Genomic DNA, 24,766 nt, shown 5'->3' on the forward strand with positions numbered 1-24,766 from the left:
CCCTAATAGATTTTTGTTTAGTGTACCTCAAATTTAATTTTAATTTAAATTTAATTGAAAATTAATGAAATTATACTGTGTGGATAGCAGGACTTCTGTAGCTACGTTGCTTGAGACAATGGATATTTTAAGAGCTGTATTTGAGGAGGCTTTGTGTTTTTTCTCATTCCAATAATGTTATACAAATTCAAGCAGAAGAATGCTCTTCTGCAGATTAACTTTAGCTTTTGGAAAAAAAAAGTCATTCCTTGAAGTCCAGCATGTTCACAAAGGTGTCTGCGCTTGACAGGTGAGTCTGGAGAGCTGGTGTGTGTGAAGGGACAGGGGAGGGAGTGTTGAAGTATGAAGCCTGACGTTTAAAACAGGTCGGTGGTGGTTGGTATAAAAATCGGAAGTAGCTCCTGTGACTGAGCTGAGCTCTGAACAGCTCGTGGTTGCACATGATTTCGGTCTTTATGCAAAAAGTACCATGTAATTTTTTTGAAGCTCATATATGGGAACATCTTCAAAATCGTTCTCTCATGTCAGACTGAAGTGTTTGTGAAAAGGCTGATATAAATATTTAGCAGTCTTGCCCATTTCAAATCTTACACAATTTTACACTCCTGTGGCATAGTGCGTGCTTTGGGGAACACTTACAGCTATTAGCACTATGACTGAAATAATAAAGCCATGTCAACAAGCCATGCAGCCTTTAAAAGTAGCAAGGGCTGCAGAATGTTTTGCTGAAGGGTTTTTTTGTTTGTTTGTTTTTGGTGGAAGTTTCATCTGCACCATGCCCCTTGATCATGGGGGACTTTGCTATAAACACTGTGCAGATGGGAGGGCTACAGAGCCCCTTCCTAATGGAGCTGCCTTAAAACTGATGGTGAAGTTACCTGTAGATAAATGTAGCTGGTCTGTTTCCCAGTTTGATTTTGATCCTGTACTTCAATTCTGGGTTTTGTTGCTTAAGACAAACTGGAAAGTCTAGGCTGTCACAACTCACAGTTGTTCCTGAAGTCAGCCAATGTTTTTTCTTTTTTTTTCCTCTTTCTGTAGTTACCGTGCTAGCAATATTTAATGAGCTGCATGCTGATGTTGATCTCTATGCCCTTCTGTTTGGGGAGAGCGTGTTGAATGACGCTGTTGCCATTGTATTATCTTCGTAAGTAACTACCTGAAATTATGTTCTGAAATTACTTAATCGTTTTAGGTATTTTTCTCAGAAAAAGCATTTATTTTAGACGTGCTATTTTAAATTTAAGTGTATCATCTTGAGCTGAATTACTAAATATTACAAGCGTTTGCCAAGATACCTCATGCATAACAAGCACAGAAAAGTAAAGTTTGCCTTCAGTATGGGTTTGTCTTTTCTGCTGTTTAGGTGATGCTGTTAGAGTAAGACCTTTCTGATGCCACATCTAACTCGTCATTGTGTTACTCTGTTCCTAGATCGATAGTTGCCTACCAGCCAACAGGTGAAAATACCCACGCTTTCGATGCAGCAGCATTTTCAAGTCGGTTGGTGTTTTCCTGGGAATATTCAGTGGTTCTTTCATGATGGGAGCAGTGACAGGAGTAGTGACAGCTTTGATATCCTTTTTCATGTTTAGCTTTTGCAGATAAGATGCCATATTCACATGCTAATGGAGCTCACCTATTTCCAGCAGTAGCAACGGTGATTCAAGCTTGTTTTAATCTGATTGTGAAGACATGACCAGCATTCATGTGACCTCTGTCTATAGAAAGGCATATAGGTATCCATAGAAATCCCCTTTTTCTGGTGTAACTGTGGCCGCACTAGAAGTTTTAGTGATGTTGCTGCATGCATTGTACTGTCAAAAGATTTAAAGTCAAGGGGGAGACACGTCCTAATGTTCAGTTTCTTTTTAGGAATTACGAAAGTTTTTATTATGTAAGCTTGAAAGACATCTCATAGGATAACTGGTGTTTTGTTCTGTCTTCAGCAAAATCCTTAATAGCTATTTCTGACTCTAATGGGTTCTTTCTGAGTTCTGCATTTAACCTTTCTGCTGGAAATCTTGTATCATGCGGCTTGGATAAGAGTATCTCTACCAGAGTTAACATGATAACATTATGTGCTTTGCTTGACCTGTCCTGCTCTCTTGAAGCTTTGTCTATTTGATCAGAGCTCTGAGGCACTCAGGGAGCAATCTGTGTGTGTTTTGCTTTAGGCTTGGGCAGTAAATCGTAAGTCTGATCTGCACCAGAAATTGTGATGTTTCCCTAGGAAAGGGGAAAAAAAAAAATCAAACTCTTTGCTTTTGGACTGGCTAGGATAATGGTATTTTTACACATCCCACCTTGCTTTGATCAGCCTAGACTTCTGAAAACTGGCCTAGAAGGGGCAGAATATGACATTTTTTACAATAATCCATGAACCTGTGACTCTTGATCTTAAGCAATAATGTCTGAACTGTATCTTGTTATAAATACACTGCTCAAGTTTGCCTCATTGTATCCTGCATAATGGAAACCCTTCAGATATGAGGGGAAGATGTGCTGTGACGCTGTAGTGTTTGGTCTTCAAGCTCCACTGTTCTACAATCAGTGTGACCCAGAACGATGATTCTTAGCCTGGCTTTTAAGCTACCAGCCATCTATAGCTCTGGCTGATCGAGTGCTGTTGCTGTGGTTTTTGGCTTTCTGGCTAGCTTCTAATTACAGCCGGAATACATTTGGATCCATTTTGTAAAATCATGATCTAAAGCAGCAGTTGGTTCTTGCTGTTTCTAATGCATGTGCTCAGGACAGTGCTATACTGTTCACAAGACAGCCTCTGGTTTAAAAATAAATGCATAAAAATACATAAACTCTTGCTTAATTATACCATTTTAATTATCTTGAGGGGAGGAATACTTAACATCTTGTAATACTCTACAAGCAAACTGTAAATGCGCATTTTACTACTCTTAGCTAATTAGAGCCCATAACTTAAGTTGTGAATGAAGTTAATAGGACCTTATTCCCAAGCAATGTTCTGTAGCACTGCCGTGGCTGTGAAGTACCTACAGCTGTACCTGTACCAGCAAAGGGAGTTCATGTGGTCATTCATTGTCTTTTGAAAACAGAGAGAACACTTGGTTTGCAAATATAACACAGATAATATATGCAGACTTGTTCTGGCTTTCAGCAAACTGTCCTGGCCTCACTGTCTGGTTATTTTTTTATAACATTAATATATTGTACCACTTGGTATTCCCTTTCTAAATTGTAGAATCTGCCTGGCTGGAATGAAGTGAAGCAGAATATTGTACCTGAGGAATTAAGAAAGAAAACTCTTTGCTTTAATGTTCAAGTTAAGAAAGAAAATAACTTAATTTGAAGTAGTACTTCAATTTGGTCTATTATTATATGAAATAATAAAAGGATTTTCTTTACTCTTCTTTCACCATCCTCTTCCTCCAGAATGATGAGCAGCGGTTTTCATTTTGGATTTACTAAAATGTTTTGGTATGGTTGCTTACAGTATAACAAGAGGAATAAAGAGTTTGTTTCACAAAGCTGCCAGAAGAGACTAGAAATGAGGAATCAGATCTGATGAGGGCTCTTCCCTAGCTCAGAAGGCCACCAAGAAGTAGTGGTGTGGGTGGGGAGCAGGTAGCTGGGCTCGGGAGTGCTTTGTGCTAGCCAAACTTCCCCTGAAATGCTGTTAGCTGTTTGCCTCTGGTGTTAATCACTTGTGGCTTGCTGTGAACACTGAATTCTGTGGTAAAGCCTGCAGGAGACTGCTTCCACTGGGTTTTCTAGGCCAACTGAGTGCTTCTTGCCAGAGTCACAAGGAGTGCTGAGCCCCACACCTCCCAGAGCCTGTGAATTGCCTTGTGAAAGGGGTGCTCCTCGTTGTTTTTAGCATCCCTATCACATACTGAACTGTGACTTCTCAAGCAGCTGTGTTGCCATTAGGTTTGATTGTGTAATGCTGCAGAGAGCCCTGGTTGCAGCTGTGTTATGCATGGAGAGGAGTGGTGGGTGGTGGTGCAGCCTTGATGTGCCAGTCAAGGTACTGGCTTCCTACGTATGGGCAGGGAGTGCTACCAGCTTGTTGCTGTTTCAGGTGTCCTTGCTGGTCTCTTGCTCTCCTTCTGCTTGGATTTCAGAGAAGACTGTGCTAGTCATCAGCCTTTAGAAAGACCAAGGATTTCTCCACCACTCTTACTAGCGCATGGTTTCTTTCTGTAACATCCAGTGCAGTTGTGCATAGCTGTCTGCACTTGGGATTTAGTAAGCTGTGCTGTTTACTTGCTGCCAGAGTACTGACTGTAGGGGAAAAAGGTCCATAGACAGGTGAACAAATATTCTGCAGTATGTGGAGAGCTATATTTAAGACTACTGAAATCTGTCCCACTCTTTCAGTAGCTATCCAACCTGTTAATTCAGTGTGTTTGACATTATTCAAGTTTTACTCTCATCTGGAAGATAAAACTTCTTCTTCCCATTGAAAGGCTGAGCTGCTGTGGTTGAGTTGGCTTGTCCTCTAAAGCACATCAACACAAGAAGCAATACATTTTGTTGTAGGCAGGATATCTGCTTTGCCTCACAAGTACAGAAGTAGCTAAACTTGCTGAAAGACCTTGTCAACAAATCTGAGCAGAAAAATTCTGGCAGATCTACTTCATCCTAGGGTTCCTGTAGTCAAGAACAGCCCTGTAATGAAGCACTTCTGAATGTAGTTTATGATTTATTTAAAGGTGACTTGTGTACATGTGTTTATTTAAAAATAAAATGAAAGAAGAACAGTAAAAAGAACACCAAGTATACATGCCTTCCCTGCTGGTGCTTTGCAGGGAAATATGGCATTGAATAAGCTCTTAGGTCACAGAGGTGGAGCCACAGTTATGCTGTGGATATGCAGCACAAATATCCAAAATTAATGACTTCTGAGGGGAGACCTTGTTTCTGAAGTTTGTCTTGATGTGAAGAGAGTGATGTTTTTCAGCAAATAGTGTTTTGTTCTCAGACCAGCATTAGGTGTTAACAAATAACAGCACTTTTCACAAATATTGGGTACAGAGAAGCCAAAGGACTGGTGAGTTTCTTATTTTGGATCCCTTAACAAATGACTTAACGTGACGAAGTTTACCAAGTTGCACTGCTTCCCCCTGCTGGAAACGGCTCTCTTCTTCTTGATGTCCTGGAGTACCTTCCTGCTAGCAGAAGCTTGTGGATTTACTGGTGAGTTGTGGCTTCAGGTACGCTAAGAGAACTCCTGTCTGTCTTAGCAGCCATGTATCCACCTTCTCATTGAAACCTTCCTATAAGGAACATGAGTTTAGCACTTAAAGCTTTTTTTGTCCTGCACAATACCACTGATGGTGCAATTTGCTGTGCAGCAAAAGCTTTTAGAAACAGCATGAATTTGTTTCACATGCTTCTGCCCCCCTGTGCCTTGCCTAATCCTTGGCTTGAAAATGAGTTTCATAAAATCCCAGGGTTAAGGATGATGTCTAAGTTTAACAGAACTTGAAAAGGGAGAATATCTTGTGCTTACATAGTAAACAGACTGATGCTTGCATGTAATTCTGTTTGCAGGTGTGGTGGCCGTCCTGTTTTGTGGTATTACCCAGGCACATTATACATACAATAACTTGTCAGTCGAATCAAGAAGTCGCACCAAGCAGGCAAGATTCTTCTTCCTCTTGTACATTCTATTGCTGTAGTATTGTGTACTTCTTTCTTTATTATTTTTTTTGAAAAGTGTCTTTATTGCTCGGCCTTTAACATGTTATTGTGTTGTTTGTGTGTTTTTTTCCCCATAGCTATTTGAGGTATTGCACTTCCTGGCTGAGAACTTCATATTTTCTTATATGGGTTTGGCACTGTTTACTTTCCAGAAACACATATTCAGTCCAGTTTTCATCATTGGAGCTTTTGTATCCTTTTTCAGTTTGAGGCTTCTGTATTATCCTGTGTGCCTGAAGGCTGTTGGTGTCTGGCTTTACTAAGTAAATGATGGTGTTGACTTGGAGTTTTCCTGATGTCTTGCAGGAACAAGAATTCCGAGAAAGTCTGTCATTAACCCTTACATCAAAGTCCTAAGGACTCTGTGCCACAAAGTTGTTGGCTTTGCACCTGAGCAAGTACTAAAATTTGTGTGAATTCAATATATAAGTGAACGAATGTGCTTTACTCCATGTAGTCATAGCAGTGGAGCTTTTAACGTCAGATTTGGAAACTTCCTTCCTAGCTCAGAAACTTCAGTATCAGCAGGAAGGGAAAGCAGCATGCTGCATATCTTTATCAGCATAGGCAAACTGAGTCAGTTTCTTAAGAAGTATGAGCACCTGCTTTTCAGGTATGGAGAAACATTTAATCTAAAGGTAAGCTGATGGATGATGATACCAGGGAATTCTTGGTGAAGAGTAGTGGTTCACCAATGCAGTGTTTTCTCCAGATGATATTCAGGAGTCTAATTTTTATCTGCTCCCTTCCCATCCCAAACGTACACCTTGCCCACCTAGAAAAATTACACTAGATTGAATCTAACACTATGTGGAGTGGAAGAGAGCAGGGAAATGAGGGATAGAGCGGTATGGGAGAAGAAATGTCTGGGTTGGGCTGTTTTTTCAGTGAAACTACATCAAGTATTAATCTGTGCCTTTTGGGGAAGGAAGACTCGAAGCTGTTATTCTGCTCCAGACCTTAAAACTGAAGAAATTATATTGCATCACGCAGGTTAAGCATGTGTGATGGTGTGGGTATGAGCTGAAATGCATCTACGTCTTTCTGGACTTCCAAATTCCTGAAGTGTAGTCTGTTTTCTCATTCCTCCAATTGATTTAAAGTGCTTAATGCTGGAAAGCTTTGTGAAAGCAAAGCATAGTGCCTTTAAGGAGGATTTGCATGGTATAACTTCGATTGTCTTTGATAGAAAGACATTTAGAAGACTACCACTCCGTGACACTGAATTAATACATATTAACACAAAATCTCTTTGATTCTTGACAATAACCTGAAAAAAGTGAAGTAATAGCTGTTTATCCCTCTGCTCTTTCACAATCTTTGCTGTGGAGATGTTGACAACTTAAGTGGAAGCATTGTGTGGCTTTCAGTCCATATAAATGGAATAATAGCTTTGTGAATCAGATTCCAAAAGATACTTGGACAAATAAGGTAGAGATGAGGTTATGAGCACCTAAACTTCTTCCTTATCACTGTTTTTTTGTACAGTCTGATCCAAAAGAAAAACTTGTCAAGTTTGACAAGCTTCTTGTCAAGTTCTGTTGGGATGGGGAGGGAGGACAGCATAAAAAATGATTCTTTATTGTATGCCTTGGCTAGAGATGCCAGGCAGTGCTTGTAATGCTGTTGTATCCAAACTTTTGGGACCTAAAAAGGACTTTTTTCCTCTTCACTTCCAGCTGTCCCTTGAACAAAGCAAATGAACTTCAAGTAAATAAAAGGGACTGTGGGCAAACTGATTAAGCAATATTTTAAAGGTGGAGGTAGCTTTTTAGGTGATGGAGGAGGCAGGCACCGAGCTGTGGTGCAGACCATGACACGAAGAGAACACAGTGCTGAGAGGTGCTGGTGTTGGAGGTGGGTATCCAGTTCCCCTCATTCCTGGCTGACTTAGCAACTGGCTCTCAGCTGCCTCAGAACAGAGCACTTTGGTGGTAGTATCACTCAGATTAGTTGGGAGCCATTAGATTCTTCTCTTCCCCTGTCCAACTTGAAATAGCCTATATACCTATTCCTTCGTGGTTTACTGGGTGTTTGAAAATCCAGAGCAATTACATGAATGAAACAATGGAGACGGATCTTCCTGTCTTGTTGCCTCCCTGCCTGCTGCAGGAGTAGGGCTATCTGCCATGGAGATAAAACCCAGTAAAAAAATAAAGATGGCCTAATACAGAATATACTTTTCTTTTTTTCTTACTTTGTTTTCTCTCATCTGTTTTATCACATAGGTCTTTATTTGGCCATTTTCATTGTTTCAGAGAAGTGAAGAATTCTCCTCCGTCCTCCTATCTGTTCTTCTGAACTAAAAAGTGTTCCAGAGCCCTATGGCCATTGAATGAAGATACGGATAGGATAGTTGTCTCTTTGGTGTGCTAAGTGTTGCAGTTTTTCGTTTTTGCTATAGCCTTCTGTTCTCTGTCTGGGCTATGCTATCAGTCTATGCTTCTTTTCAGTTTTTCTATTGTTCCATTTTCTTCCTACCTGTCTAATGTTGTTGCAATTTTCATATCTCTTTCTGTTACCATACCTAACCTTTGTTGCCTCTTGAGTGACCTTTGAGGAAGACAAAGGGTATTAGCGCTCACATTTTGCCTTGGCCCTTCCCCATTGAATTAATACCTTGTGGGTAGGGGGCTGAAGAATTATACAGACATCAGGATCTATTGAAAAAGGCTGGACTGCAAAGGCAGAGCTAAAGCCTCAGTGTCACTAGCAAAATCCTGGTCATTCTTCCTGCATATGTTGGTTAGGATGGCTAATGATTTCTGCAGTTCCCAAAAGGATTGCTATAAAAATGTAGTAATTACACGAACTTTTTTGTAGAAAGTAACAATCAAAATCTTAGTTTCTTGTAGACATAACTTTCTGCAATCTGTGTTGTTTTAAATCCATATTTAGGTATGGCAACAACCCGGACATATCTAGAGTTCTTCTCTACTTTTCTGTAAGAGAGCTGTTTCACTTTTCTCATGTTGCTATCCCAGTAGCAAATGAACAGTGTTCAGTTAATTTCTGATTGTGTCGGTGTGTTACAGGATTTCAGCTTATCACTCTATTTTGTACCAAAGTGTTCCTGAGTTGGTGGAGCATGTATTCAGCTTTCTGGTTATTTACTGGAACCACGTTACAGGTTGGAAAGAGCTTACCACTTACTGTCATGTATTTCTTCTTGAGGCAGTTCCTTTTAAAAATACTTGTCGAATCTCATTATAGTGCTGGCAATTGTTTTTGGATTCATCTTTGTAGTTTTTGTGAACTCTTAAATTCCTGCCAGCCCGTAGAAGATCGTGCCTCTGTGGGAGCAATAATGGAGAGGCCACTTGCTGGTCTTTTATGTTGGCTTTCCTTCTGCACTGGGGCTGCATTTCTGTTGGTCTAAAATGCACAATCAGATGTTGGTGATAGTTGTTTAAGATGTGATATTAAGTCCTCATTTGTACAGCTGGTAGCCTTAATGCTAGGTGTAATTTCACTGTGCCTTAAAAAAAAAAAGTGGGTATATTAGTTAAAGGTTGTAATCTGTGCTGTGAGTTCTCTGTGCACGTAATTGGTGAAAGTCTGTTTTACATAGACAGGGATAACATGAACACTTTATCATTATGTAAATTTCCTATTAAAACAGAAGGTTCATATTAGATCCAGGTACCTGAGTGTGCACACCCCAGGAAAGTGAAATCCTTAACCCTCAGCTGTGAACAGGTTGCGATCTTTTTGGGCAGAGCTGCGCACATCTACCCTCTGTCTTTCTTGCTGAATCTGGGCAGAAGGCATAAGATCAGCTGGAACTTTCAGCACATGATGATGTTTTCAGGTAAAAGAGCAAAAATGTTTGGTAAAGCAATAATACTCTTTAAATCATAAGATGTTTATAGATCCATCGCCTGCTTTTATAATGCACATGTAGGTTTTTTGAACAGAAGACTTAAAAAAAAATTGCAGCATGCCCTCATGTATCTTTAAACTTGTACATGAAGTATCATGTCTGAGAAGAGTGACATCTTGAATTGCCAGCTGCTGGCAGCCCACAGTCACCTTATGTTGCGAATGGAGTATTTTCATTTGAAGTGTTGAGCATCTGAAGGCGATATGGGAATTGGGATGTATTTCTTCCAGTAAGTCAGTTCTAGGTGAGACAATCTGCGTGTTGTGCAGAAACAGAATTGAGACATTTAAGGGTGACTTCTCCTACTTAATTGAAAACAAAAAATATAGTTTATTTAAACTCCTTTACTTGACATGATGGAGTCAGGCTATTTCCAGTGGTGCCCAGTGCCAGGACCAGAGGCAATGGGCACAAAGTGAAACATGGGAGGTAGACTCTGAATACCAGGAAGCACTTCTTTGCTCTGCAGGTGACAAAACACTGGCACAGGTTGTCCAGAGGTTGCAGGGTCTCCTTCCTTTCAGATCTTCAAAAGCTGTCTGAACGTGATCCTGGGCAATTGGCGATAGTTAGCCCTGCATAAACAGGGGGTTGGACTAGATGACCTCTAGAGCTCCCTTCCCTCTAGAGCTGTTTGGTGACTCCCCTCCTAAATAAGTTTGCAGGTGGCCAGTTGCTTGCCCTTGTTAGAGGAATTTCATAATCTGTGGGAGAGGGGAAGCAATACGTTCTGCCTGTAAGCATGTTCTTAACTAACATATTTTTCCAGGAGATAACAATTCCATATCAATAACTTAAGCTTTGGTTATGGAATCGAACAGAAAAGTGTGTTTTCATTTAGGTTCAGGGAGCTGCTTGTTTTCCAAAATATATGTTGCTGTTGTCCACACCTTGTCTGTTTCTGCACTTCTTTCCTCTTAATTTCTGGAAACAGCTACTCCTTGTCGTGTCTTCTGTAAGCCACATAAAACCACCAGGGCAAATCATGCTTTAAAACATCCCAGAGTATAATTTACCAGGGAAACTGAGATAACTGAAACTCACCTGAGAACAGGCTGAGCCCCATGTTTTCTGCCTGTTACTCGGAGCCTGTGTGGCAGAGGGAGCAAGGAAAGATTCCGTATTATGAATAGGCATGATTGCACACTTCTGAAGCTCTGCTATTTCATTCTTTTGCATAGGTCTCAGGGGAGCCATGGCCTTTGCTCTGGCCATACGAGATACTGCTACGTACTCGCACCAAATGATGTTCTCAACAACCCTCCTCATAGTCTTTTTCACTGTGTGGATTGTCGGTGGAGGTACAACTCCCATGCTGTCGTGGCTGAACATCAGGTCAGTATGCAACTGTATGCTGGGGAAAACTCCCTTTTCAGGTGGCAATTTGAGAAGTCCTACAGAACTTGTTTGATGCTTGCTAGAGGTGTTCTGGGTGTTTAGAACGCTCTCCTATATAGAGGAAGGTGTTAGTGCAGGCAGGTAAAGAAAATGCACAGGCTGCTGCTGGGATTCAGCTCCCTGATGCTCTGTGATTAGGCACCTGATCCTTGTCAGCCCTGTAGGATATGGGATAGCATTGCATGGTACAGTAGCCCCCGTACTGAAAAGAAAGAAATAGCCAATTAGCCTATCTAGTACCATATTGACTTCTTATCCTATTAGATTTTTCTCTGTCTTCTGGCTCTAGGTAATGACCCTGTTCTGTTTATCAAGTTAGATGAAGCCTTTAGTGCTAAAAATGCACTTCAAACATTTATCCAAACAAACTTGATGTTACCTTACAACTGTGATAAATGGAAGCTTGCTAGGTCTTCTTGGTGTGTTTCTTCTGTTTTGATGAGACCTATGAAAACGGTGAGCAGCATGAGTATAACCATTTGTCTGTAAATCTGGGCCAATACTTGGTACTTTAGGGCTGCAAGTATATTCATGTTTGAAGCTACTTATCAACAGAAGTCCTAGATAATCATGAATCAAACTTTGTTAAAGACTACATATGCTTTTCATTCTGAAAAAGCTTTGGCTGTTGTTGTGGGGAGGGAAGGTAAATAGAGTGGAATTAATACAAGCACACTATGCAAACAATCCAGTGCATTTTTTCATATGTAAATTATGTGTGCTGTTTGGTCCTTGAAAGCTTACTTTGTCTTGCATTCTAGTTGTGCTAATCAGAATTTGTCTACCATTGTTTTTTTCCTATCCTAGCACGATACAATCTTGGGTAAAGAAAACAGTTTCAGTCTTTGGAAGAATTAACCATTCTCAAGGAGTATTGCTGTTTTTTGGAAAACTTCAGTAAACTTCTTGTGGCAATAGGTAGCAGGTGCTTTCTAGGTTGGAAAAAAAAAGGGATGGATAGGATGCTCAGAAATGCCTGAGACTCCTATTACTGAAAGTAGCTAAAGCCAAAATATCCGATAGGACAATGTCAACAGCAAGTTTTGGAGTTACAGGGTGAGCTTACCAAAACTGTGTTGTCAGACTGACTGGCTGACATCCTGTCAATATGGATATGCACTTGAGCAGAGTTGAACCACTCTGTACCAAGAACATATCAGCTGTATCTGATGTCAAATGCTTCCAGCCTGAGAGGTATTACAACAGTGATTTACAATATTTCAACTCTAACTGCACACATTGAAAAATCCTGGCTTCTTTTTTCTTGTGCCACACAAATCAATTTTTGTCCTTTACAACTGTGTTTAAATTCAAGTTCCAGATGTTTGGTTAGCATACCATAAAAAGGCATTGCTTCCATGTACCCAATGTCTCTGAAGGTCATGTTGCCAGTAACAGGTTATGCAACACCTGGTCTCAAAGTCAATAAAACAATTCCAATGCAGTTGTCATTAATGAACATGAGATACACCATCATAATGTTGTTTCTAAGCCTAGCCTGAGTGGTTTCCACTCCCAAGTGAAAGCTATTTAATGACTCTAAACAAGATGCCTGGAATAGGTGCCACATGCAGCTTTCCACTAGGCACCTCTGGCAATGACGCAGATTTGTAGTCAGTAGTGATATATAAGGAACAACTGTACTTACACACCTCGGCAAGCCAAGCAGTCAGTGTCTGCATAACCAGCAGTGTACGTAATAGGCTGTCTGGAGGATGGTGTACAAAGGGCATGAGTTCTGGCATGCACTGTGCAGGTAAGAAATCTGCCAAGATCTGCCTGCAGCCTTTCATTTGCGGAGGTGAAATTTGAGCATTACCTCTGCCACAAGGCTCCTTCAGCCATCAGCAGTAGGACAGGACTGAATTCTGGCGTGTGTCCTAGCTCCTGGCCAACTGGAGACTAGCTGAGGTAACTTGGTGTGGTGTTTTTTGTTGCTTTTTAATACAGTCTAGCCCAGTAAGCAGTCTGTGGAAGTACCTAAGAAGATGCACTGACTCCTTTAACAGGTCTAGTCAGGCTCAATGAGGTTCCATGGGCCTGGTTCAGGAGCAGTCCCTGAAGGTAGAAAAGGCCAATGCCATATTCGTTCCAGGCTTGCCTTTTGGGTAAGCTGTACTTGCAAAAATCATTACCGTGGCCAACAAGGCAGAAAAGCTGGAAGCACTGAGAAGTGCCTATGATACCACCTCTGGAGAGTAGCTGCCAACAGTGAGCTGAACCACGGCCTTGAGTGTTTAGCTGTTTTGTTTTGGAAGACCTACGCACGCTTGCTAGTAAGTAGGAATTTTTACGGTCACTTGTTTGGCATAGTTGACAGAAAACAAATGGTTAGCATCCCCATTAAGAGAAGGATATCATGTAGAAAAGGGAACTCTACAGAAGTACTTTAGAGAACTGTTTGGGTCTGCATACGGCTGCCTTGATGGGCACTGCTGTGTTGGTCAGTGAGGCTGCACTTTTTAGGGGCGAATTCAGATTTGTACCAGGAGGTGGCAGCCGTGTGCAGCTGATGAATTGGAAACTTGTTTCTGGTAAAGTACAGTCTGTTGAGACAAAACCCTTTCTGCAGGAAATCAAGAAGACCTGTCTGACCTTACAGAGAGAAGACAGAGACAGATTAGTTTCCAGCTGAATTTTAGAACTGTGCTGCTTTCCTCCATTCCTTTCCACGCAGTGGAGGAGGTAGGCAGGAGGAGATGAAGATGCTCTTCTGTCTCAGTGCCTCACGCAGCTGCGGTGCATACTGCTGACACAGCACTTTCTTTGGATGCTTTCTGAGCCCTGGCACTTACCCATTAGATTGCACCACAAGAGGCTGGAAATAAGTGCTGCTTCTGTATAGCTTCATTTAGCAGAAGGGAGAATAAAAGATAGAAGGCTGGTTGTTTCCTAGAGTAAGTAAACAAAGGGAAATAGGAAACTAATGCCATTTGTGTGTTGGACTTAAACGTTAGGATTTTTGTGGACTCTTACAAGCCCAGGTCTCACGTGAAGTTCACAGCAGTTACTGGGTAGCTAAGGAAGGCATGAACAGGAAGGGATCTTATTTAAGGTTAACCCACACAATGTAAGTAGAACAGTACCAGAGAGCTGACTCCAGCCAAGACGTTCAGCCTGGCTTGGTACTACTACATCCATAGTGTGCATACATGGGGCAGTGCCTATGCAAAGATCCAGAATTGCTTTGCTGTGGTTCAGAGGCTAAGGCAAGTGCCTATTAACTGAATGATGATTGTATGCATGCTTGGTTCTTCTGGTCATCCCTTCTCATCCATGATGTGAAATATTTCAAATGAAAAGTAGGTTAGGGAGGGGGAGGCTAACATGAAGAATAAGTGTTGATAAAGTACAAAACAGCATAAGGAGGAAAATAGGCGAAAATGCCCTGTTCCTCACTGTGCTCTGTTCTGAATGTCTTGCTCAGAAGATTGGGTATGTTTAAGAATAGGGTGTATTACCAGTGTCCAGTGGTCAGGATTAAAATGTACAACCAAGCAAAGGACCTACAGTTTGCAGTGGAGACTTAGTTTGAGTTTACTGCTTAACTGGTTGGGAAAGTGGCACAATGGCATCAAAATCCAAGCAAAAAGAACAGGATCTTCAGATGCTGTTGGTTTCTGCCACTTAATGCTAAGCAAGCTTAAAAGTTAACACCAGAAACTAGCATTAAAGCCATGATGTCATATATTTGAACTTGTTGGCTGTCTTGGCTGTGAAATATTCATGTATGTGAATCATAAACGGTAATGTTTTTCTAGCACTAGATTTGCTTTTTTTTTTGTAGAAATTAAAGCATTACTTGAATTTTAGAAATGAAAGTGTCTTCCTTTGAGACTAAAATGATGAAACAACTTCCTGCATGAAGCTGTAATGCTTTCAGCAAATTAGCCCTATAAATCAAAACTACTGGCAAAGTTCCTCTTCTGAAAAGTAGCTGACTTGTTGTTTCATTTATTTGTCACAGGAAGGAAAAAAAAAAGAGCTTCTAGCATTTGTGTTGAAAAATATTTGCCACTTTTCAGTAGGATTTGACCTGGTTCTTTTCATTTTGAATCAAGCAGCAGGTAAATTAATGCCTGCTTCTCCATCATAAGCTGTTTCAAATGTATGTGTATTTTAATGAAGTAATTTCAATTATACTAATCAGTCTTTGTAAATCTTAAACATGAGAATTATATCTTTTGATTTAATATACTTTCATTATCTTTCTAGAGAAAAGTTAAAGGTTGGCTGGATGATGATAACTTAAATTTTTATCGCCTTCTATATGACTTTGCAATTATATTCTTCTTAGCTTTTTATCTAGTGTTTTGTTTTTTTTCCTCATCAAGCAAACTGGAAAAAAAAATCTGGAAATACTAACTCTTGTATAGGTAGATAGTTCACATAGCAGCTCTCTGGGGTGGTGGTAAAACAGCTTGATGTCAGTCTCAGGTTAGATTATATTAAATCATCCAGGGTGATCCAGCTATTAGTTGCTGGGTAAAATGTGCATTTCTTAAATACCATGCCTCCGTGTGCTGCAATGACAAGAAGTGAGTGTTGATGCCAGAATCCAACCTTGTTATATCCAGGGCTGGTGTGGGGAATGTTTGATCAGAGGTCATATCCTTCTCCTTTGCTGCCTGTTTCCATTTTTCTGCAATTTAGATCTTTCATTTGGTTTATCATTTTCTAAGCCTGACTTCTAGCTGCTTTCTTCTGCCCACGCAGCAGGCATTGTGCCTTTCCCTCCATTGTGGGCTTTTTTATTTTGCCATATCTTTCTGTGCTGTTTTCTCCAGTCTTCGTGTTTGGTTTCTCCTATTCTCTTGCCTCCAATCTCTAGTTTCTTTTCATTAGTCACGAATCTTGTAAGGGAGGTGCAGGACAGCCTTCAGATCTCCACCCTTGCTGAACTGGTACTCTGGGCTATCTACTTGGTAGGAGAGGGATTGCTTCGTCTTTTGGATGTCTGGGTGTAAGCATGGGAGATGCTTTATAATATCTGTTCTTGTGCTCTTAAACATGGCAATTCCTTACAGAGAGAGTGAGTGTGGGAAAGACCCCCAGGAGCTGGGTTGATGTATTTAGAGCAAATGGGGTGTTACGGGTTTATCTGCCAAGCTGTGACAAGCCTCTGTGGGCGGTTTCAGGAGCCATTATCTTGGTTAGGTCAGGTAAAGGAATCCCTGAAAGTACCCTAAAAACAACCTCTGTAGTAGCTTACCTAGTTCTAGGGTTTTTTAGTGATCAGTGCTTTTATATTTTTTTCAATACTGGGGTGGAAATTGCCTTCTTCCTCAGCCACCTTCTGAGAAACAGTTGAACTCTTCCAAAATAGCTAAAATTTTCCAAAAATGCTGTACTCATTATAGACATCTGGGAAAACTTCAGTATATTAGCTTGGCAAAGACACAACAAAGAGAAAAGTCATAAAGGGAAGCTATTGGACAGTTTTCATTTTAGTTTTTGCTACATATACAGAGCTTTCTCAGCGCTGGCCTTCCGAAGCAGAGTGTTCTGACCTGTAGTATACGTTGGCATGAGAGCGAGCTATTGAACTAACAGTCCAAAAAATAAATCTGTCTGAAGTCCACTATTTGCCTCAGCCTTAAAGGATTAGATCAGTGCGTGTTCTTTGTAGTACAAGCTATTGCCTTAAATATTTGATTCTTAAACATGTAAGCTTGCAATCAGGAAGCATACTTGTTCTGTGTAAAGTGAAGCTGCTGTGGATTTGTGGTAATCTAGGCTTTTATTTCATATGGGCAGTGTATAATTCACGTAGCATACCTTAATGGAGAAATGGGGAGGGGGGGGAACACAAACTGTTAAGGAATTTACATTGAAAGTACTAGAAACTAAGCATGCTTTCACTTGTTTTTAAGTACAGTAGAAAAAGGCAAAGGAAGGAGTAAAAACAGTGTCTGAAGTATTATGTTGAAGGTTGCTAGTTAACTGTTAATTAAGCCAATTGAGTGATTTATGTATGTATTAGCAGTTGTATTTGACTCTGAAACTAGGAAGTGATGATAGCCTCTTTCATATATACATAGTTTTCAATCTTGACTTTATTTTATCACTTTCTTTTAGAAAATGCACAGGTCTGAGGTACTGGGAGCATGTCTTTGAGTTCTGTCTACACGTAGCAGTTCTCTTAAGAGCTGTTGAATATAACTTATACAAGAGTGGTAGCCTGTCATGAATGCAGGTGTTTTTTCTAGCCTGAATCTGAACAAATGAAGAATATTATTTGACATCTCAATCACTAAGGGCTGCTTTTGTTAATTTCTATGATTTTTGTCACTTTGTCATTGTTCTGCCATTCTTGTTCTTGTATGTCTTGTCTTTTTTGGTTGGGTAGGTTTTTTTGTTTTGTTTTTGCTAGGCAGCTTTGTAAAGCTACCATCTCATGAGCGTTTTGTTACTCACATTCCATTCTTGTGCTGTACCAGAGTTGGTGACCGTGTTCCATCGGTGGAAGAGATGAGTGAAAGCCGCGGGCTGTATTTCAGGTGACACTGAGCTGCTTTCCCTGATACCGAACTAACCTGGTGCTTGGCTTTCTTCATCTTTATAACACTGTGCGCTCTTTTTCTGTTCTATGGCATGCCATTGCTGCATCTCCTCTTTTGCAGTGCCGTAGATACTCCTCACTTCTGAGTTAGTTCTCTTCTTGTGAGCTGGGAGAGTGTGGATCATTCATTGTCTTCAGCTTAAAGACAAAACCAACAAAACAAAAAAATACCTTTAATACCTGGGTAAAAAATGAAGCAAAACTAGTGTCTCTGGCCTGTGAGGACTTGAAAGCTGAGAAGTTATGGATAAGGATCACAGGATCACAATCACGCAGATGGTCTTAGGCACTCCATGGAATTGTCATACAGCTGTTCAGGTGAGAAGGACTTCTGTGGATGATTTAGCCCAGCCTCCTTGGGATCTATTTTTAAAAGCAAGGGTTGACAGAATGCTTTGTAGGAAGATGCTAGTAAGGGTGGAGAACACAGAATCCTAGACTTCTCCAGCTGGTGGCTTCTAGAACTGTTACAGACAAATAACCCACACTCTACCTCCCCCCTCGCCCTGCTGGCCACTCTGCTTTTGATGCAGCCCAGGATATGGTTGGCTTTCTGGGCTGTAAGCGCGCACTGCTGGCTCATGTTGAGCTTCTCATCTACCAGTATCCCCCAGGTCCTTCTCCTCAGAGTTGTTCTCAGTCATTCTCTGCCCAGCCTCCATTTGTGCTTGGGATTGCCCTGGCCCAGGTGCAGGACCTTGCACTTGGACTTGTTGAACTTCACGAGGTTCGCACAGGCCCACCTCTCAGGCCTGCCCAGGTCCCTCTGGATGGCATCCCTTCCCTCCAGCGTGTTGACTGCACCACACAGCTTGGTGTCACTGGCAAACTTGCTGAGGGTGCACTCAGTCCCACTGCCCATGTTACTGACAAAGATGTTAAACAGTGCTGGTCCAGGGGACTTTGTTAGAAACTGGGGGGGTGCAGGGCCTACAGAAACCATGCTTGTCGTTAGAGCTGGGTGTATGTACCTTGAAACTTGATAAGACAGACTTGCTATGAATAATGTATATTTTCTATCCACTTCACTCTAGTACAGCAGATAAAATATACTCTACACTGGTTGAAAGATAGATTACTATTTTGAATTCCCACAACTACTTTTTGTATTTGGTGTTAAACTGAACTGAGGGATAACCTTTGAAACAATAAATTAAAAAAAAAAAGGTGGCTTAAAGAAAAGGAATTCATTAGAAACACTCAAATATAAATTACTCTGAAGAATAACTTTGGAAAATGTTAAAAATGTGAGTCAGTATTTGCATTATTTCAGTATTGAAAGAAACTTATGTAGTAAGAACTTGTCTTATTTTTATTTCTTGAAAGCTGAAACGTTTTAATATAGAACAGTGTTTTTCTTATTCAGGAAGTCAGTGAACCTGGCCTGTAATGTATTGTGACTTTTCACTGACCAGTATGGTCATCCTGCTCTGGTCCCCTAAGCCCCATTCCACTGCCCTGGGGAAGTTAAAAAGTCTGCAAAATCAAACGCACAACCTTATCAAATAAAACCTGAGATGTTCTGAATTGTTTGTTTTTGTACAATGTAAAGTGAATGCGTAGCATAGGGAGTTAAAACTATTTTGGGTATTAGAGATATGTTTGTCTTCTGGAATAAGTTTTGTGAACTCACCATTTATATTGCCAGTCGCAAGGCTAAGTCGAGCATGGTGGATGTTCGTAGTGCATTGAGCCTCCCTGATATGTGGTTGGAGTGAGAAAAGCCACAAATCTTTTATTGTTTTTATTTATGAAGGAATGTGCAATCTTGTATATGGCCATATTGAGCCTGTTTCCTGATGTTGCTTGTCAACTTTGAGTGAGGCCTCATCAGATAACTGATTTGTTTGTCTGTAGAAAATCCTTCTTATCTCTTCACTGCTTAGCAATAGCCTAAGCAGTAATGTGTAAGCCCTTGTAACCTTTCCAGGCTCTTGTGTGTGGCATTTCATTCTGGCATGTGTTACAATCCAGTACTCAATCTATCTGACCAGTACTCCCATCTGTCTAGTGTTAAATTTGCAAAGCTTTTTAGTCTTTGAGGCTGGTCAGTGCCAATGAAATCCCAGGCCAAATGTGCCTAAGGGTTAAGATGATTCTCTCTGTTTCTTTGCTATGAAAGGAAAAACAAAGGGATGAAGAAAGAAAAGACAGGAAAAATCAAAGCAGAGGAGTTGGATTAGCAGTAGCTAGTCAGCACTAGTTCAATGTGAGGATGTTGCAGACTGTCTTAGAGCGACCTCCTGGATTTTCTCTGAACTACATTAAGTTCTGTGAAGCCTTGAGTCCACAAGGATGATTTAAACATTGAGTTCAATGCCTACTTTTTTTTTTTAATTTCCTATCAGCCCTGTATGCTGTTTAATGGTGTTCTTTTTAGTTTAATCAGTGCAATCTTCTGTGTCTGATGGTAAGTCGTGTGTGGATCGCTGTTTGCCTTACACAAGCATGCATCCCCTGGATACACAAATGATATGGTCTTACCTGCAATGTTCTGTTGGTTTCTGGTTATCCTGTCTCAGAAGGGAGGTTGCATAGACACTGTGGCTAGAAATAGCTGACACGGTCTAAGTAAAAATAAATGATACTAGAACAGCTCAGTCCCTTCCTGGAGGGGGTGAATAAATGTGAGCCGTTTCAGGCAATGTTTTTTAGTTCATGCATTTTTCTACACAACAAATGCAACAGTTTGACACTGACAATCTTGCCTTACGCATGAGGTTGTACTTCATTGCAGAACTTAAACCACCAGAGATTGAGACATGAATGGGATTTGAGGCTAGACAAGTCTAATCTTAACAACGGATCAGAAAAACGTGAACATAATTAAAAGGGTCAGATTAAATACCTGTCTTGGATAGGAAGGCTATGTGAAAGGATGGTCCAGTAGTAAGATGCCTGCTACCTATGCAAAAGAGAGTAGTCATCCACCATCTTACTATAATGACCCTTCCTCAGATGAGAGGCTGCACTAGACAGACCGCCTGCTAATGCGTCGTGGCTGTTTTGTGTAAGGTGAACAAAATTTGCAGGAACTAACATTACAAACCTTCATAAAGTATTTTTGTTGCTTTGCACTGTCAGTGCCTTAAAATGGTGCGTGTGTGTGGGTTTTGTTTCTGCTTTCTTAATAGTATATTAGCTGTGAGATAGGCCTGAGAATAGCTCAAAGTTATTTGCCATGTCAAATATTTAGGCTGGACTTATCCTTAGTCTCTGGTTTCCTGCTGCTGGACATGAGGAATCTTCTCTGCTGAAGAGAATGTTACCTACAATACACCTGTTTAGGTCAAAAATAGTATTTGCCAGTGTCCTAAAAGAGTTGGCAACAAAGGTAAGCAGTTAAAGCTGATGCTGAGGTAGAGTTAAAGCTGTTATCTGCAGGTAGTAGTTGCTGCTTAAGAGAAAAAGCATCCTGTTTGTTCCTATGTAACAGCATGGGAATAATGGACAGCTCTTCCTCAAACTATTCTTATCTCTCTGAATGCAGCTTTGCTGGATGCTTAAAGTGCTTTTAAAATGCGTTCTGCCAAACTTACAGCATTTGCAATCCTCAGTAACACCACTTGCTTTGTTTTCCTAATGTTTCTGTAGGGTTGGGGTTGACCCAGATCAGGATCCTCCACCTACTAATGACAGCTTTCAAGTCTTACAAGGAGTAAGTAATTACATAACTTCTCTATTAGGCTGATCTTATTTTATAACGTAGGATGGTAAAGAACTGCAGAAGCTACATGCATGGGTGAAAGCTTTCTGTCTTAGCTGGCAGATCGATAATGCATTTTACTTTATAGCGTTCAAGTAACACCCACCAAAAACATTGTGTTGTTGGGTATAACACTGCAGTGTCTCTCTGCATTTCAAATTTTGGTGTGTGTATGTGTAAATATAAGGCATCAAAACTCTTCCCAAAGCTACTAACACAATCTATAACAATGTGCTTTCCTCTTCCCTCACCCACCACCCAACATGCTTACTTTTAACATTCTACAACACGAATGGTCCTCCCTTAGACTGACACGCAGATAATCATTGTGGTTTCTGTCCAGTAGTTGATAGCAAATTTTGGCCTTTGGACTTGATTTGAATCAAAGATTAAGTTTGCTAATCAGACTTCAACTCCTGTATGCCATATTACAGCCTGGTTGGATCTTGCCTTAACTACCTACCCTTGAGGCAAAAGGAGTATTGGAAAATTATCATCTTCAACAAACTTGCTGTGAATCTCCAGCGCAGCATTCTATGAATCAGTAACAGTCTGAGTTGCTTTTTTTTTTTTTTCATGCAATATGTTATGTGCAAACAAGATTACTGAAAGAATGTTGTCTGTACCAGAAACTTCAGTTTTCCTCATCTGTAAATTGAGTGAATTCACAGGAGGAGTGAAAGGTCTGGAAAGAAAACATTTCCTGAGGTTTAACTGGGAGCTTCCTCTGTGCAAGGACATCTTCATCACAGGTTCCTCTGTTCAGACCTTAGTTTACACTCTCCCAGACAGTGTACTGCTTGACAGTAATCGTTCAGTAGCGTGACTGATTAGTTATGTAGGAATCTGCTAGAGGAAAGTGAGGTTGAATGGCAGGAAATAAGATGACTGAAGCCAGAGGATGAACAGCGCACAAGCATGTGAGCTTTGCCTTGTAAACCCCAAGTTGTATGATGCTGGTGTTCAGGCTGGCTGTTACTCCATTTGGGATCATCTTTATTAGTGGTCTCCTGCCTTGTGTAGGGGTGGTGGTTTTCTTGTTGTTTTTCTTTTCCTGTTTGTGACAGGTTCTGCAGATGCTTACCTGCTCAGGAAGCATTTATTTCATTGCAGAAACTGAATTAGGCATTTCTATGTTCTTTGTAGAAGCCTGGGTCCAGCACATAATAGATTCCTGTAGATTTTGTATCTATTCTATAGATTTTGTCTATCTGGAAGCAACCAGAAGGCCAGCCTTCAAAACACCATCTACAATGAAGGCCACAGTTATGGCATAAAACCAAGGTTAGGAAGCGGTATCAGGGTAAGATGACTTTCAGACTGAGCTTGTCAGTATTTGAGAAATTGTTTTAACAGGAAATAGCCACAGCCAGAACATGAGTATTCTGTTCTCATTCAGTGTCGGGGTGGAAATAACTTGTTTGTTTTTTTCCCATGTAAACATAAAGCAATTACCCATTTGTTTCCCTCTTTAGCTGTGTATTACATTCCTGCTGGAATCCATTAGTCAGTTCCCTTTGGATTCCTCTGTCTTTCACAAAGCCAAGACTGGCTGCGAGTCACAGTTAAAGAAAATACATTGTTTGGGATGGGGCAGGGGGGAAAAATGAATGTGTACTGTGGTTTAACTCTTGGTGAATCATAGGGTTTTTTTGCAGATGGGAGGTACACAGGGCAATTCTATCAAAACTGCTGGAAAAGAACACTGCTGGAAGATGATTCACGCAAGGCGTTTTCGCATCATCTGTTTTCCTGGGTTTAACTTTGGTCTCTGTCCAAGAAAAAAAAAGTAACAAAAGTTTAAAAAAAAAAAAAAAAAAAACACAAATGCAGCTGCAGACCAGCTGGTGTGATGACATGCAGCACAGCTAGTGAAGGGCCTATATTTAACTGTTAGCACTTCTGAGGGCTGCTGTGATCTAGCACTTAGGAAATTTGCATAACCTTCCTCAATTGTGATTTTTATGCGGATTCCCTGTTAAGCATATTTCTTATAAGCCTGATGTGTTTAATCAGGTTTGCAAGAATTTATCAGGTATAGTAAATTCTCTTGTCCTTTCAAGGATGCAGTAGGCTTAAGGGAAAACATAAAATACTGCTAGAGTTAAGGAAGCCAGCTGAGTAATGAAAATGAATCAGTCTGGACTGTCTCAGTTCATTTATTTGACAGGGTGGGGGACAGGATATCAGTGAGGCTTATTTCTCAGTTTTGAACTTCTTTCCTTATCACATAGTCAGTGCAGTAATAGGTAAACTTTAAGGCTTAAGGTAACTTGGTGGCAGGGAGTTTATTAAGGTAACTTGAGGATAATGAAGAGAGCCTGCTTGTTCTCTGCACAGTCATTTCTGGTCTTTCTAAGGAAAGTAACATCAATATAAGTCTCTAAATAGTTTTCTCTTGCAGTCTCTGTACAGTACTGAAGTCATTTGGCTTTGCATAGGCCATTATAATGTGAATGACTGGAATGTATGACTTCTGTTTTTTTCCCTCCCCATAATAATGAATATGCTTTTATCTTATTTTTAGGATGGCCCAGATTCTGAAAGACGGAACAGAACGAAGCAGGAAAGTGCTTGGCTCTTCAGGCTATGGTATAGCTTTGACCATAAGTATCCTTCTGAAAACACAGCTTCACTTCAAGACGTGAAATATTCAGACTTTTTTCCTTGCCATATACCCATATGCAGCTTTAAGCACTTCCGAGAGTCAGGCATGATAAAGATCAAGTATTTGACAAGGCACAACTGAAACTTCACCTCGCTGACTCAGAAAACGGACGTTTTCATTTCATGCACGGTATCTCACATTTGCCAGATGACCAAAAAAAGAAGTCAGTCCTGTGAGCTGAGGTTTTGCTTAACAGTAAGACAGACAATTAACTATTCCAATGAGTATGAACGTAGAGCGTGTCTTTTTGTCTATCTAGTACTGTACAACCTTTCTGAAGCTGTTTATGCTGTTTAGATAGCCTTGGTTGAACTTCATAATAATTTTTATGTACCTGTCCCATCCTTCATGCTTGATTTTGTTGGCTTTTTCTTTTTTTAAACTAGTTAGTGTATTCCTAATCAATATATCGTACAGGTGTCCCTCCTCAATGTCTTATATTCACTTAGTAGAAAATGGGAAAGCTAATCTTGTGGCCATGCCAAGTCACTTTTAACTAAAAACTTAGACATTTCAGTACTTGATTCCTGGTAATTTGTGGGATATTAAAGATACCTAAATACCTGTGACAGGGCCTTAATCTTATTGCAGCTTGCACCTGAGAAATTAATAAATGGCCTGGGACCTTGTCCATTGGTGGTTGACATGTTGCTGGCCTGGTTGGAGCACATTTGTTTCCTTCCTTGCTTTGTACATCAAGATCAACTATCCATGGAAACCAAGGTATAGTGTTGGAAGCATTTGGATCCAACTAGCACTTCCCTATTCAGGATAAAATCTGTGACTGATGCTTTCAGATGATGCAGTAGTGGGACAAAGCCCAGAAGGGTGTGTGCACGCTAGTTTAAATATTCATAACTGTTA

At 40.5% G+C, this 24,766-nt stretch overlaps 1 protein-coding gene across 1 annotated transcript in view; it reads left to right on the forward strand.

Annotated features, from left to right (window-relative positions):
• SLC9A7 (solute carrier family 9 member A7) overlaps positions 1-24,766 on the forward strand; it is a 66,874-nt gene that overhangs the window by 32,921 nt on the left and 9,187 nt on the right. The window contains 11 exon segments of the mRNA XM_035558169.2: positions 1,042-1,147; positions 1,435-1,490; positions 1,493-1,575; positions 5,073-5,178; positions 5,536-5,624; positions 5,763-5,876; positions 9,385-9,496; positions 10,750-10,903; positions 17,407-17,466; positions 21,123-21,186; positions 23,762-23,844. Of these exon segments, the coding sequence (XP_035414062.1) occupies positions 1,042-1,147; positions 1,435-1,490; positions 1,493-1,575; positions 5,073-5,178; positions 5,536-5,624; positions 5,763-5,876; positions 9,385-9,496; positions 10,750-10,903; positions 17,407-17,466; positions 21,123-21,186; positions 23,762-23,844 (1,027 nt within the window).

Source organism: Cygnus atratus, chromosome 1 (genome assembly GCF_013377495.2).
Source record: "Cygnus atratus isolate AKBS03 ecotype Queensland, Australia chromosome 1, CAtr_DNAZoo_HiC_assembly, whole genome shotgun sequence".
Lineage (NCBI taxonomy): Eukaryota > Metazoa > Chordata > Aves > Anseriformes > Anatidae > Cygnus > Cygnus atratus.